Source organism: Pan troglodytes, chromosome 15, assembly GCF_028858775.2.
Source record: "Pan troglodytes isolate AG18354 chromosome 15, NHGRI_mPanTro3-v2.0_pri, whole genome shotgun sequence".
In the NCBI taxonomy this organism is placed as follows: domain Eukaryota; kingdom Metazoa; phylum Chordata; class Mammalia; order Primates; family Hominidae; genus Pan; species Pan troglodytes.
The window spans coordinates 90,156,743-90,172,006 of NC_072413.2; the positions used below are offsets into that span (position 1 = coordinate 90,156,743).

The window sequence follows — 15,264 nt, forward strand, 5'->3', positions numbered from 1 at the left end:
ATAATACTGGTAAGATGATATTTGCCTTTTCACTGTGCCTACATTTGTACTGATGAGTAAGATCAGTGGTGCATGAAGTGCTTACACCTTGGCCTAAAACTCCACTAGTAGCCACTGCATTTTTCACCACCGTACACGTCATTAAAAAAAAAAAAAGCTAGTTTCACTTAAGAATGTCCTTGAGAGGCTGGGCGTCATGGCTCATGCCTATTCCTAACACTTTGCGAGGCTAAGATGGGAGGTTCACCTGAGGCCAGGAGTTTCAGACCAGCCTGGGCAACATAGCAACACTCTGCCTCTACAAAGTATAAAGGTATGTTAAACAAAAGAAATTTGAAAGAGAATGTCTTTGAGGGGCCAGACATACTGGCTCATGCTTGTAATCCCAGCACTTTGGGAGGCTGAGGGGAGAGGATTGCTTGAGGCCAGGAGTTTGAGACCAGTCTGGGCAGCATAGCGAGACCCTGTCTCTACAAAAAAGAAAAAAAAGTCCTTGAGGGAATAGTAAAAGTTACTAATATTACTAAGTTCTTTCAGTAAAAGTTTTTTTGTTTTTTTTGAGATGAGTCTTGCTCTGTCGTCTAGGCTGGAGTGCAGTGGTACGATCTCGGCTCACTGCAACCTCCGCCTCCCGGGTTCAAGCGATTCTCCTGCTTCAGCCTCCTGAGTAGCTGGGACTACAGGTGTGTGCCACCACGCCTGGCTAATTTTTTGTATTTTTAGTAGAGACATTGTTTCACCATGTTAACCAGGATGGTCTTGATCTCCTGACTTTGTGATCCGTCTGCCTCAGCATCCCAAAGTGCTGGGATCACAGGCATGAGTCACTGCGCCTGGCCTAGTAAAAGATTTTTAAAAATAATTTGGGTGACAAGATGGGAAGTATTAATAAAGAACTTGCGTTGTGTACTAAAGTACAATGGCTGTCTCCAAGAAAAACACTTGTATGTTTATTTGAGTCATGAGTTAAACTAGCCACTTTTTTCTGGGAACACCTTTTTTTTGTTGGTATTTTTTTTTTTCTTGTGTTTGAGATGGAGCCTTGCTCTGTCGCCAGGCTGGAGTGCTCGGCTCACTGCAACCTCCACTTCCCGGGTTCAAGCGATTCTCCTGCCTCAGCCTCCCAAGTAGCTGGGACTACAGGTGTGTGCCACCATGCCCAGCTAATTTTTTTTTTCATATTTTTAGTAGAGATGGGGTTTCACTATGTTGGCCAGGCTGGTCTCGAACTCCTGACCTCAGGCGATCCACCTGCCTCGGCCTCCCAGAGTGTTGGGATTACAGGCGCGAGTCACCGCACCAGGCCCTGTTTTGTGTGTGTGTGTTTTTTTTTTTGAGTTTGGGTCTCTGTTGCCCAGGTTGGAGTGCAGAGGCACAATCGTGGCTCACCACATCCTTGAACTTCTGGGTTCATGTGACCCTCCTGCCTCAGCCTTCCTACCAGCTAGGACTACGGGTGTATTTCACCACATCTGTAATTTTTAATTCTTTTTTGTAGATACTGGGTCTTGCTACGCTGCTCGTATGGTCTCGAACTGGCCTCAAGCAATCCTCTCACCTCCGACTCCCAAAGTGCTAGAATTACAGGCATGAATCACTGTGCCCAGTCTGGAACACCATTTTTATGTGAAATAATGACAGGGTTATTCAGATTTGGGTATTTGGCAGACATTTTCTTGAAAATTAATACATTGAGCCTGTCACTCTAAAGAAAACAATTGACAGCATTTGTTGGCTTAAATCTGATAAAATTCTAATTTTCAAATGAAAATTTAGAATTTTGGAAAACTTATACCCAGCACTGTGAGATTGACAACTTAAACTGAAAAGACTTCTGATAAGATTGGTGGTGATATTTACAAATGTGATTTTAAAAATATTGTCAACATTTGTAAGATCTGGATAACTTGGTGAACTAGTATTTTCCAAATAACCAATTAATTATGTTAGAAAATAATGCACAAATTAAAAGATCCATTCAAAATTTAAAATACAGGCTGGGCACAGTGGCTCACACCTGTAATCCCAGCACTTTGGGAGGCAGAGGCAGGAGGATGGCTTCAGTTCAGGAGTTTAAGACTAGTCTGGATAACATAGCGAGACCTTGTCTCTACAAAAAATAAAAAATCAGCTGGGCATGGTGGTGCGCATCTGTGGTCGCAGCTATTCAGGAGGCTGGGAGGTAGAAGGGTTGCTTGAACCTGGGAGTTCGAGGCTGCAGTGAGCAGTGATCATGCCACTGCACTCATCGTAGGCAACAGAGTGAGACCCTGTCTCAAAAACAAAACAAAACAAAACAAAAAACAAGAGTGTAAGATACATTAAAAAAAAAATTAACGCAACAGAGTACAAAAAGTCTATTAGTATGGTTTCAGGTTCTGCATTAAAACTAACCTTGAAGAAACTACCACTTTCTGAGTTTTAATGTAGTATCAAAGAATAATATCCATGAAAGGACTATTTACATATTTTTCCCTTTCCAACTATACATGTGTATAAGCCTGGATTTTCTTCATATACTTTAACCAAAACAACATATTGCAAGAGACTGAATGGAGAAGCAAATGTGAGAATCCAGCTGTCTTCTGTTGAGCTAGACATTAAAGAGATTTGCAAAAATATAGAATAATGCTATAGGCCAGGTGCGGTGGCTCATGACTGTAATCCCAGCACTTTGAGAGGCTGAAGAGGGCAGATTGCTTGACTCCAGGAGTTTGAGACCAGCTTGGGCAGGATGTCAAGACTCGGTCTCTACAAAAAAAATACAAAAATTAGCTGGGAGTGGTGGGTGGCTGAAGTGGGAGGATCGCTTGAGGCTGGAAGATTGAGCTGCAGTGAGCTATAACTGCACCACTGCACTCCAGCCTGGGCAATGGAGCAAGACCCTGTCTCAAAAAAAAAAAAAAAATGCCATTCTTCCCACTATCTTTTTTTTGCTTTGGGAAATGTAATTATTTTTTGTAAAAATCTGTTAATGTTGCCATGTGGTTTTATTTATTATTTATTTATTATTTTTTCATTTTTGAGATGTAGTTTTGCTCTTGTTGCCCAGGCTGGAGCACAATGGTGCCATCTCGGCTCACTGCAACCTCCGCCTCCCAGGTTCAAGTGATTCTCCTGCCTCAGCCTCCCTAGTAGCTGAAATTACAGGCATGTGCCGTCACGCCTGGCTAATTTTGTATTTTTAGTAGAGATGGGCTTTCTCCATATTGATCAGGCTTGTCTCGAATTCCCGACCTTAGGTGATCCGCCCGCCTCGGCCTCCCAAAGTGCTGGGATTACAGGTGTGAGCCGTCGCGCCCGGCCTATTATTATTATTAATTCATTTATTTTTGAGCTGGAGTCTCACTCTGTTGTCCAAGCTGGAGTGTAATGGTGCGATCATGGCTCACTGCAGTTTCCGCCTCCCAGGTTCCAGCGATTCTCCTGCCTCAGCTTCCTGGGTAGCTGGGATTACAGGCATGTGCCACCATGCCTGGCTACTTTTTATATTTATAGTAGAGACGGGGTTTCACCATGTTGGCCAGGCTGGTCTCGGACTCCTGACCTTAGGTGATCTGCCTGCCTCGACCTCCCAAAGTACTAGGATTACAGGTATAAGCCACCATGCCCTGCTGGTTTTATTATTTTTTAAATGAACAGATAAATATTTTAAAAATTGCTCAGTTTTAATTTCTGATAAGGTAGACATTGATAAATATAACCCACAAAAACAAAAAGCTCTTTGGGGTTCTCTAATTTTTAGGAGTCTAAGGTAGTCCTGAGATAAATATATGAGAACTACTGATTTAATCATTCCATTTTGATGGATTTAAAAATTTTGTCCAGTTTTTTACTATTATAAGCATTGCTGCAATGTATGAATGTACTTTTTTTTTACACATTTGTGATTGTTTCAGTAGGATAAATTCCTAGAAGTAGAAATACTGTGTCAAATGACAAATTTTTATTTTTAGATGTTAGCAAATTGCCTTTTAACATAGTTGCACTAATTTTCCAACAGATAATGGAAGAAGGTACTCTTTCCCCATGTATGGCATTGCCAATCTCATAGATGAAAACAATTATGTTTTTTATATTTCGTGCTTTTCAAAAATTAGTAAAATTAAGGATCTTTTCATGGCCAGTAGTTATTTGTCTTTCTTATTTTGTAAATTGCCTTTTTAAGTATCTTGTGCTTTTTCATGTGTTGATCATCCTTTTCTTAACTAATTTGGAAGAGCTCTTAGGAAAAAATCGTTTTTATTGGTCATAGTGCTGAAAATATTTTTCTGTTTCTTTTTTGTTTTTCTTTTCAGTTTCTTATTTTATGAGATTTAAAATGTCAAAGGGAGATTTTCTTTATTCATGTTGCTGTATTTATTTATGTTTCCCATTATGGCTTTTGGGCCTCACCTACTCCAAATTATAAAAATGCTTATCTGTATTTTCTTTTCCTGATTGGTGATTTTTAACCAGTTTGATTGTTTGGTTGATTGAGACAGGGTCTTGCTCTGTCAGACTGAAGTGATCCTCGGTCTCAGACTCAAGTGATACTCAGTCTCTGAGTAGCTGGGACTACAGGTGCATGCTACCACTCCTGGCTTTTTTTTTTTCTTCTGAGACAGAGTATTGCTTTGTCACCCAGGCTGGAGCACAGTGGTGTGAACACAGCTCACTGCAGCCTTGACCTCCCAGGCTCAAGTGATCTTCCACTTTAACCACCTGAGTAGCGGGGACTACAAGCACATGCCACCACTCCTGGCTTTTTTTTTTTTTATGTGGAGACAAAGTCTCATTATGTTGCCCAGGCTAGTCTCAAACTCAAGTGATTTTCCTGCCTTGCAAAGTGCTAGGATTATAGGTGTGAGCCACCGTGCCCAGCCTCCCAGCTAATTTTTAAATTATTCCTAGAGACAGAGTCAACCTATGTTGCCCAGGCTGGTCTTGAACTCCTGGCCTCAAACAGTCCTCCCACCTTGGCCTCCCAAAGTACTAGGATTATAGGTGTGAGTTACTGTGCCTGGCCAACCAGTTTGATTTAAATTAAACCCATTCTAGATGATGTGTGACAGCTCAATTTTAATACTAATCTAAATAGGACCTATAATTGTATGTAATGGAAACTTGATTAATTTCAGAGGAAACAATCAGTTTAAAGATGATGGAGCAATTTAGAGATGTGATGTATCTCATATCCCACTGCTTTAACCCCCTAATATTAACATTTCCTTTTGTCTTTTATTTTTTTTTAGTTGAGAAAACGTGTGAAGCTTGAAGGGAAAGAACTTGAAGAATACTTGGAAAAAGAGAAACTAAAGAAAGAAGCTGCCAAAAAGCTTGAGCAGTCAAAAGAGTGAGTCATTTTCAGACAGATTATAAATTTATGGATGCAATTTGAGAAGAATGTGTCCTTGACTTAAATGTTTCATTGAAAATATTTTTAAATTTTCGTAAGACTTAATTTTGTTACAGACATCTTTCAAATGTCTAGAATACCAGATCCTGTCAGTGCTAATATTATTATGCATTTATTTGTTATGTTTTATAAAATGTCAGTCCAATAATGTTGAATGTTATTCCAGTCATGCATCACTTAATGATGGGGACAGTTCTGAGAAAAGTGTCGTTAGGGGATTTAGTCATTGTGCAAACATTAGGATATATGTTTACACAAACCTTGATGGTATAGCCTACTGTGTATCCAGAGTATATGATATGGCCCATTGTTCCTAGGCTGCAAACCTGTACAGCATGTTACTGTACTGAATACTGTAGGCCATTGTAACACAATGTTAAGTATTTGTGTATCTAAATGTATCTAAACATAGAAAAGGTACAGTAATCTTATGGGACCTCTGTTGTATATGTGGTCTATTGTTGACCGACATAACTGTATATTATCGTTTAATATTGAATTAATAATATTGAGTATGGATTCAGTAATAAATTGATAAATATTAATTTAAAATATCTTTGAAACTTTATGACCTTGATCTATTCTAAAATCCTCCTAGGGCAGATATAGATTCCAGTGATGAGAGTGACATTGAGGAAGATATTGACCAGCCATCAGCTCATAAGACGAAGCATGACTTGATGATGAAAGGTGAAGGCAGTCGTAAAGGAAGTTTTTTCAAACAGGCAAAAAAGTCCTATCCTATGTTTCCTGCCCCAGAAGAAAGAATTAAATGGGATGAATACGGAGAGATTATCAAGTATGTGAGCAAAACAAACTTTTCTCTCTTACAAATTGGAGGTATTAACTGTGTTATCATTTCATTTCAGTGAATTTGATCTTTCACTTGATCTTTCTAGTCACATGTATGGGGTTAGCTTCTGAGTACCTCAGCCTGAAGACACAGAAGACTTGTAACTTGAAACATAAAAATGGAGATGTTGAGAAACATCTAGAGAATATTGAGAGAAAACTGGCAGTTTATGACTTAGTTGTGTAAAGGTTTAAAAACATGATCACGTGATCAAGACTTTTTTCCCCCACTTAAAAAGAGAGGAAGATGTAGGATAGGAAGAACTTTGGGGCTGTGCGTGGTGGCTCATGCCTGTAATCCCAGCACTTTGGGAGGCCGAGATGGGAGGATCACTTGAGTTTGAGACCAGCCCAGGCAATATAGTGAGACCCCCATCTCTATCTTTAAAAAAAAAAAAAAAAAAAAAAAAGAACTTTGGATGGCTGGTGATTGCATTACCAATGGATTATGTCTTAAGTATTATACAAGTTTTATGAGATTAAGAGGAATGTGAGATAGCATGAGTGAAATCATGGAAAAATCTACAAAATCTATACTGACTATTAGAAAAACAACTGCAATCACATGTTGTAATTGCAAATTTGAAAACACTACTATCCTGTGTGAAAAATAAAAAAAGAAAAACATGATACAGGCCAGGTGTGGTGGCTCAGGCCTGTAATCCCAGCACTTTGGGAGGCCGAGGCAGGTGGATCATGAGGTCAGGAGTTCAGGACCAGCCTGGCCAAGATGGTGAAACCACATCTCCACTAAAAATACAAAAAAATTAGCCGGGCCTGATGGCAGGCACCTGTAATCCTAGCTACTCTGGGGGCTGAGGCAGAGAATTGCTTGAACAGGGAGGCGGAGGTTGCAGTGAGCCGAGATGGCGCCACCACACTCCAGCCTGGGTGACAGAGGGAGACTCTACCTCAAAAAAAAACAAAAAACGCAATACATACAGCCATCTGGTAATTGATATGAAATTGCATCAGCTTTGGATGTAATGTATATTTAAATCTTGAGATACGTGAGGACTCCAAAAATTATGCCACCTACTAGTCATATATGTTATGTAGTATTAGCTTGCTTTTTACTGCTTCTAATTAGAGACTTATTATTTAGACCAGAGGATTTCTTAGTGCCAGAGCTTCAAGCTACTGAAGAAGAAAAAAGCAAATTAGAATCTGGTTTGACAAATGGAGATGAACCTATGGATCAGGATTTATCTGATGTTCCTACTAAATGTATTTCTACAACAGAGTCTATTGAAATAAAGTAAGTGCTTTTGTGACATTTTGAAAATACATTATAAGATAAAATTTCAAGCATTTGAATTATATAATTTACATTATTTCAAGCAAAATTTCTGAATATTCTTTAGTAAGTTTGTGCTTTTAAAATTTAATTTATTTTTGTATGAAGAGACTTGTGAAGTATGGTGGCATGATATTTTCTCTTCATTAATGGTATTTGAATGCCAAATTAATTGAATTGGTGGTGGGGGGGGTGCTTAAATTGTAACATTAAATTGTACATTTATATGAAGAAAAATTATTTTTGGCCTTTTTATTCTGTAAGCAGGTGAAAGGGAATAGTGTGACTCACAGTTTAATTTTTCTGAGTAACTGCTTGTTTCATAAAATATACTCCTTGACTTAAACATCTCTAAGACCCTAATGTCTGGAAAATACTGTTGTGATCTGAAGTAGTTAGAAACCTTTTTTTTCCCGCTTTCTACTTAGTTAATAATACCAGTAAGTGATCATTTTGGAATTTCTTTTAAGTCATCAGAGAACAAAGTTTTTTATTTGTCCAGTAATATCATTTAGTATATATTTTTGGGTGTAGATAAAATCTAAATAATACAGATAGGGCCGGGCACGGTGGCTGATGCCTGTAATCCCAGCACTTTGGTAGGCCGAGATAGGCTGATCACTCGAGATCAGAAGTTTGAGACCAGCCTGGCCAACATGGTGAAATCTCATCTCTACTAAAAATGCAGAATTATCCCTGCGTGGTGGTGCATGCCTATAATCCCAGTTACTTGGGAGGCTGAGTCAGGAGAATCGCTTGAACCTGGGAGGTAGAGGTTGCAATGAGCGAAGATCATGCTACTGCACTCTAGCCTGGGCAAAAGAGCGAGACCCAATTTCAGAAAATAAATAAATAAATAAATCATACAGATACTATAACACATGTGTATTTCTCAAATCCTAGTGTTATATATTGTATACATGATAAAAGCCATTTTTTTTTTTAGAATTATGAGAAAAGTTATCTTGAATAATCATATCTAATTACAGAGCCCGGGTTACCTACATAGACTATGAAGGACGCTCTGATGGGGATTCCATTAAAAAAATCATTAATCAGATGAAACCACGACAGTTGATCATCGTCCATGGCCCACCAGAGGCCAGTCAAGATCTGGCAGAGTGCTGTCGCGCCTTTGGTGGGAAAGATATTAAAGTGTACATGCCAAAGCTACATGAAACAGTTGATGCCACTAGTGAAACTCACATCTACCAGGTAAACATGCCAGGAGTTGCCATTGAGTAGAAATAAGTACTTTTTGTTGCAGGTTAGGACAGATAACATTAGAAATACAGAGATGTGTGAGACAGACATGGATGGTCTCCTGCCCTAGCAGACCTCATAGGGTATGGGGCTTAGAACAAGGAAATACCGTTTATCATGTTGTTGTGCCACTGAGAGAAGAAGTACAGGATGCTATGAGAGTATCAGGAGGGGAAACCACCCACATTTAGAGGTTTAGAAAAGGTTTCCTACAGGATGTGATAACTAATCCTAACTGATGTTTAGATGGGTTGTCAGGACAGACAGAGTAGGAAAGGGGGGGAAGAGCGTTCTAGGCAGAGGGAACCATATTTGCAAAAGTACAGAGGTGAGGAAAATGATTAAGAATTCAAAAGTTTTAGAAGAATTCCCGGATATCAAGGTTCTACTCCTAATTGGAACAAATGGAGATGGATACCAAATATAGGACTAGCACAGTAGAGAGATAAATTTTGTCTGGTAATGGGAGATGGTGTCAGTTTAAGGCCAGAGTGATGTCTATATCTGGAAGAAATGGATGTGCACATACCAGGCAGGAAATTTATTCTGGGCAGAGTAAGAAGAAGCAACCTTCCAAGAATATGGAGATGTGAAATTCTGTGGTATATTCAGGAAAGGACAAGCAGTTCAGTACCTACTGAAGTATGCCAAGTACTAGAGGATGGGAATGATCAGTGGTTCTCAACCTTGACTGCACGTAAGAATCATCTGGGGAGCTTCGTGAGGGTCAGAGGGACTCAGTGTTCTGGTCTTAGTCTTACCAGTTATGTTAGAAACACTGGATATGAGGCTCTGATATACTTTTTGTTTTAATTGCCATGTGATTCCATTTTGTAGTCAGGGTTAAGAATCTCTATTTTGGAAAGTAGGCAGGGGCCCAATGATCTGCAGGTAATGAGGTCATTGCAGGTCATTGTGGGACTCAGATGAGTGATTTTCCAATTTTAACATATTACCAGAGGTAGAAAATGATAATAGGTTATATTTAATTTGTTAATATGTATTCTGTGGGTTTTATTTCTCTCCCCCTCCTTTGCATGTCTAGGTGAGGTTAAAAGACTCACTTGTCAGCTCTCTTCAGTTTTGTAAGGCAAAAGATGCTGAATTAGCTTGGATAGATGGTGTCTTAGATATGAGAGTTTCCAAAGTGGACACAGGGGTTATTTTAGAAGAAGGAGAACTAAAGGATGATGGAGAAGACTCAGAGATGCAAGTGGAAGCTCCCTCAGATTCTAGCGTTATAGCACAACAAAAGGCCATGAAAAGTCTGTTCGGAGATGATGAAAAAGAAACAGGTGAAGAAAGTGAGATCATTCCTACTTTGGAACCCTTGCCACCTCATGAGGTAAAAAAAGCATGTGCTTTTTTGATTTCTTCCTGAATTTGTCATCCTTCTAGTTTTCATGTCTTTTGGTTTTTTTCCCCCCTTCTAAAACTAAGTGGGTCTGTGGAACCTTTTATATTTTTAACCATTTAAAATATATGTCAGCTGGGGGCAGTGACTCACGCCTGTAATCCCAGCACTTTGGGAGGCTGAGGTGGGAGAATTGCTTGAGGCCAGGAGCTCTAGATCAGCCTTATTATAGGGACACCCTGTCAAAAACCTAGTCGGCATGGTGGCGTGCACCTGTAATCTCAGCTTAGAAGGCTGAGGCAGGAGGATTGCTTGAGCTCAGGAGTTCAAGACTACAGTGAGCCACAATTGTGCCACTGCATCTAGCCTATATGATAGAGTGAGACCCTGTCTTGAACATAAAATATGTCTCACATTTGGGCTGATTTTGGAGTTTTTAAAAAAGAGAACTTGTGACATGCTTCTGTGTGTATGTCTCTGTGTATATATTAATTCTATATAGCTAAGGAATGACATATCTTTAGCAAATCTTTTAAGGTACATAATTGTTTCATGATTTTTTTTTTTGGTCTGGATTTTTAAATTTTAAGTTTGATGATTGTGAGGATCACCTGCCTGCTTCCAGTCAGGAGATTTATAGTTTTCTAAGAAAGTCATACTGTTTTGTTTTGTTTTGTTTTGTTTTTTGAGATGGAGTCTCGCTCTGTTGCCCAGGATTGAGTGCAGTGGTGTGATCTTGTCTCACTGCAACCTCCGCCTCCCGGGTTCAAGCGATTCTCCTGCCTCAGCCTCCCAAGTAGCTGGGATTACAGGCATGAGCCACTGGGCCTGGCTAGTTTTTGTACTTTTAGTAGAAACGGGATTTTGCCATGTTGGCCAGGCTGGTCTTGAACTCCTGACCTCAGGTGATCCACCCATCTCAGCCTCCCAAAGTGCTGGGATTACAGGCGTGAGCCAATGCACCCAGCCAATAGTCATACCTCCATTTTTTTATGTTATTCAGTTCAAATAACTTTTGGTTTTGATATAGTTAGAAATCTTTAAGTATAGATATAATTTAGTCTAGCATTTACATATTCTTGAGAGGTATCTAGTTAACTAGCAAGATTCTAGGTAATTAAACTTGGAAAAATATTAAAACTATGAATCCTACATGCATGTCAAGTGATGTCTTCAGCCCTACTATGAAATTAAGAATAGAGAGACAGCCTCTGTTGTTGGATTCCCTTCTAGTACAACCCTCAAAATTGGGAGGAGGAATAAGAATATTTTTTTCTTCTGTGCTAAAGCTAATGCTCTTCAAAGTAATGTCAAAGCAGAAAGCAGCAGCATTAGGCAAGAACCACTTTTGTTACTGATTGTAGAACCTATGGCATCCATTACATTTGCTCTGAGGAAGGAGGGACAGGGAAAATGGGATTGGGGAGGAAATGTCTTTTGAAGTAACCAAATGACTGGGATCTAGAAAATGAATTTCTGGTTCAGTCCTGCCCATGGCACTCTAGTTGACCCCATTACGCAAGTGGGTGAGTGAAGAGCCTAACATTACCAAACGTCTCTGTTATAATGAGGCATGACTAACAAAACTGACTGTGAAACAGAAAATGTGAAGGGCTTTGTTAAATAATGTTAAATAATGGGGTAAAATTTAGAATAACAACTTGGAATGTGATTTACAGTCTTGAAATGATCTGTCAAAGGACTTCAGGGAATAATAGAAAATCTCTTAGAGATAATGTAGTATTTTACTTTATTCAGTACAGTTGTATGTCTGGTGTTTTACTTGAAGTTATTCTTTCCCCTTTGACCTTATCTAAGGTTCCTGGACATCAGTCAGTTTTTATGAATGAACCAAGGCTGTCAGACTTCAAGCAAGTTCTCTTACGGGAGGGGATTCAAGCTGAATTTGTAGGAGGTGTACTTGTTTGCAACAATCAAGTAGCAGTCCGCAGAGTAAGTGTGTTTTCAATAAGGGCTGAATTGAACACGTATGTCTGATGTTTTGTCATTTTGAAATTCTGTAATTCTTGATTGGTATTTTCACAAAACTGAAGATCAGTAATTTATATTCATGATCATGACCTCAAAGGCTTACAGAAGTCTTATTGACTTGAAGGCTTATGAAAGACTCTTGAAGAAATGATATATAATTTTATTGTAAATTTTAATTATTTGAATCTTCTGACATTTATGTCTGTATAAAATTCATGACTTCAATATTATATCCATATGCTGTGAATGAGAGCAACCCATGTCCTGACCAATCATAAAGTAATCTATTTCATATATTTTGGTTATTATGTCTGCATATTAATGAATAGAAAATGTACTAAAGAATTTTTTTTTTATTTGGTTTCTAGACGGAAACTGGACGCATTGGATTAGAAGGCTGCCTTTGTCAAGATTTTTATAGGATAAGAGACCTTTTATATGAACAATATGCCATTGTATAAAGGACATGATGTCAAGAAATATCTGCTTGACCTTTCTAAGAAAAAGGGATTCTTATCTTACTCTGAGCTTTTGATGTTTTGTTTTGTAACATACAAAAAGAATCTGCCAGAAAAACTTACATGTATTAGATTTTTAAAAATATAAATAGAGAACATTTTGCAGATGCTCAAATGAGCATTCTATCTTTTGGCTTTCAGAGTGATAGAGCTCCTAACAGGTGTACAGGCCCAAGAGTTGAAGGTGATTGGTTTTCTTTACAGACTCCTTGTTCTAGAAGGGCTTTTTACTTGAATAAAACAATGCAACTTAGCAAACCAATTTATGGCCTTAGAGAAACATTTTTGCATGAGTTCTTACAAACTGTTTGTTATATTTTCTGGAATGATCAGTGAGAATTATTTAGAAAAGACATGCTCCAAAACAAAAACAAAACTGATAAAACAGTTTTTCGAAGCTTATTTTTAAAAGCATACGTGCTATGACTCTCTCCAGTTTGAATATGCAATTGTTTTCACAGGCAGGATGTCTGTTTTCTGCCTGTATTTCCCAGTGATTTACTCTAGGGTAAGGTAGTACACATTTGGTTCAGAAATTAATTTTTATTTCTCCTATATCTTGTTTTATCAAGATTTTGTTGTGGCATTTCAATGTAAATTATAACACCATCATTTGAGTATACATAATTCAAAAGAACTACTTGATGCAGTATAGTCTTAAGGGTTCTGCATACATTTTAGAAACATCTTAGCTGTAAGTTAGGTCCTGTGTTAAACTGTTTAGTGCTCTGTTTTTAAGGAAACAAATGTTGAACCTCACACTTTTATGTGGTGACAGTGTAATTTAATTAAAAGGTGTAAATGTTTTCATCTCTTAGGCTTGCTGTCTCCTAAGGTCACCCAAGCAGTGGTTGGATTTTATACACATTACTACTAAAATAATACTGAAGTTGGATAAGGTTATCCTTTCTGTGTTTGCGTCTTTCTTGTGACTAACTACGCTGATATAGTATTAACCACTGTGTTCAAGAGTAAAAACAATATATGCAATTTTCATTGAACTTAAAGAGTGAAAACCATGTAAACTATTGAAACTATTGTAATCCATTAATGCTTTTTTTGGAATGGCAGACCTTGATGTTTATTTCTCAAATGGTTAAGCCCTCTTCTTTACTCTTAATTTTTTTTTGAGACAGAGTCACCCAGGCTGGAGTGCAGTGGTGAGATTTTGGCTCACTATAACCTCTTCCTCCAGGGTTCAAGTGATTCTCCCACCTCAGCCTCCCAAGTAGCTGGGACTACGGGCACATGCCACTGCACCTGGCTAATTTTTATATTTTTAGTAGAGACAGGGTTTCACCATGTTGGCCAGGCTGGTCTCAAACTCCTGACCTCAAGCGATCCACCCACCTAGGCCTCCCAAAGTGCTGGGATTACAGGCATGAATCACCACAACTAGCCTACCCTTAGATTTTTGGAAGGATCGATCTTATTTAACTATGTGTGGAACAACCCAGTAATATCAGACTCGAATTACTATTTCATTCTATTTCAAATGCTTACAAAGCTACTATTGTAGATTATAGTGTTAATGCAAAGTTTACAGGCTTTTGATATGGAAAACCAGATAAACAAAACAATGTTACAAAAGGCAAATATAAAGAGTATGTTTTCTTTTTAGTGCTTTGGAAAAATTTCACTTAAACTCTTATTACTGTATAGATTAAGCCCTATAATGCTATTTATATTCCAGGGGAACGAAAATCTGAATTTGTTTTATGATTTAAAGCATCTGGTTTACATATTGTATTGTAATACTGATACAGTTTGGCTGTGTCCCCACCAAATTGAATTGTGTTAATAGTTCCCATAATCCCTACGTGTTGTGGGAGGGACCCAGTGGGCAGTAATTTAATCATGGTGGTGGTTACCCTCATGCTGTTCTTGTGATGGCGAGTTCTCATGAGATCTGATGGGTGTTTTTTTTTTGTTTTTTGAGATGGAGTTTTGCTCTTGTTGCCCAGACTGGAGTGCAATGGCACACGATCTCGGCTCACCGCAACCTCTGCCTCCCGGGTTCAAGCGATTCTCCTGCCTCAGCATCTCGGGGAGCTGGGATTACAGGCATGCACCACCACGCCCAGCTAATTTTGTATTTTTAGTAGAGACGGGGTTTCTCCATGTTGGTTAGGCTGGCCTCAAACTCCAGACCTCAGGTGATCCGCCCGCCTGGGCCTCCCAAAGTGCTGGGATTACAGGCGTGAGCCACTGTGCCTGGCCCAAGATCTGATGGTTTTGTAAGGGAATTTTCCCCCTTTGCTCGGCACTTCTTCCTGCTGCCATGTGAAGAAGGACGTGTTTGCTTCCCCTTCCACCATGATTGTAAGTTTCATGAGGCCTCCCCAGCCTGTGGGACTGTGAGTCAATTAAACGTCTTTACTTTATAAATTACCCAGTCTCAGGCAATTCTTTATAGCAGTGTGAGAACAGACTAATATGAATACCAATACTGAAAAATTGTTTCTTGCCTCACCTTGTCCTATGAACAGGAATTAAATTTTAAAGTATTGCCTTAAGATGGCTGTGCCAAATAATAATCATTGCAAGAGCAATACTTTTACCTGTTTCTAGATGACAATATTACTAAAAT

General features: G+C 38.8%; 1 protein-coding gene across 3 annotated transcripts in view; it reads left to right on the forward strand.

Moving 5' to 3' along the window:
* The window catches only part of CPSF2 (cleavage and polyadenylation specific factor 2), a 42,476-nt gene extending 27,411 nt beyond the window's left edge, over positions 1–15,065 (forward strand). For all 3 annotated transcript variants that reach the window (XM_001147277.8, XM_016926621.4, XM_054665804.2), the window contains exons 10-16: positions 5,235–5,335; positions 5,997–6,197; positions 7,356–7,508; positions 8,537–8,762; positions 9,856–10,155; positions 11,983–12,117; positions 12,525–15,065. In XM_001147277.8, the coding sequence (XP_001147277.1) occupies positions 5,235–5,335; positions 5,997–6,197; positions 7,356–7,508; positions 8,537–8,762; positions 9,856–10,155; positions 11,983–12,117; positions 12,525–12,617 (1,209 nt within the window). In that variant the 3' untranslated portion in view covers positions 12,618–15,065. The remainder of the gene's footprint in view (positions 1–5,234; positions 5,336–5,996; positions 6,198–7,355; positions 7,509–8,536; positions 8,763–9,855; positions 10,156–11,982; positions 12,118–12,524) is intronic.
* The last annotated feature ends 199 nt before the right edge of the window (positions 15,066–15,264 follow it).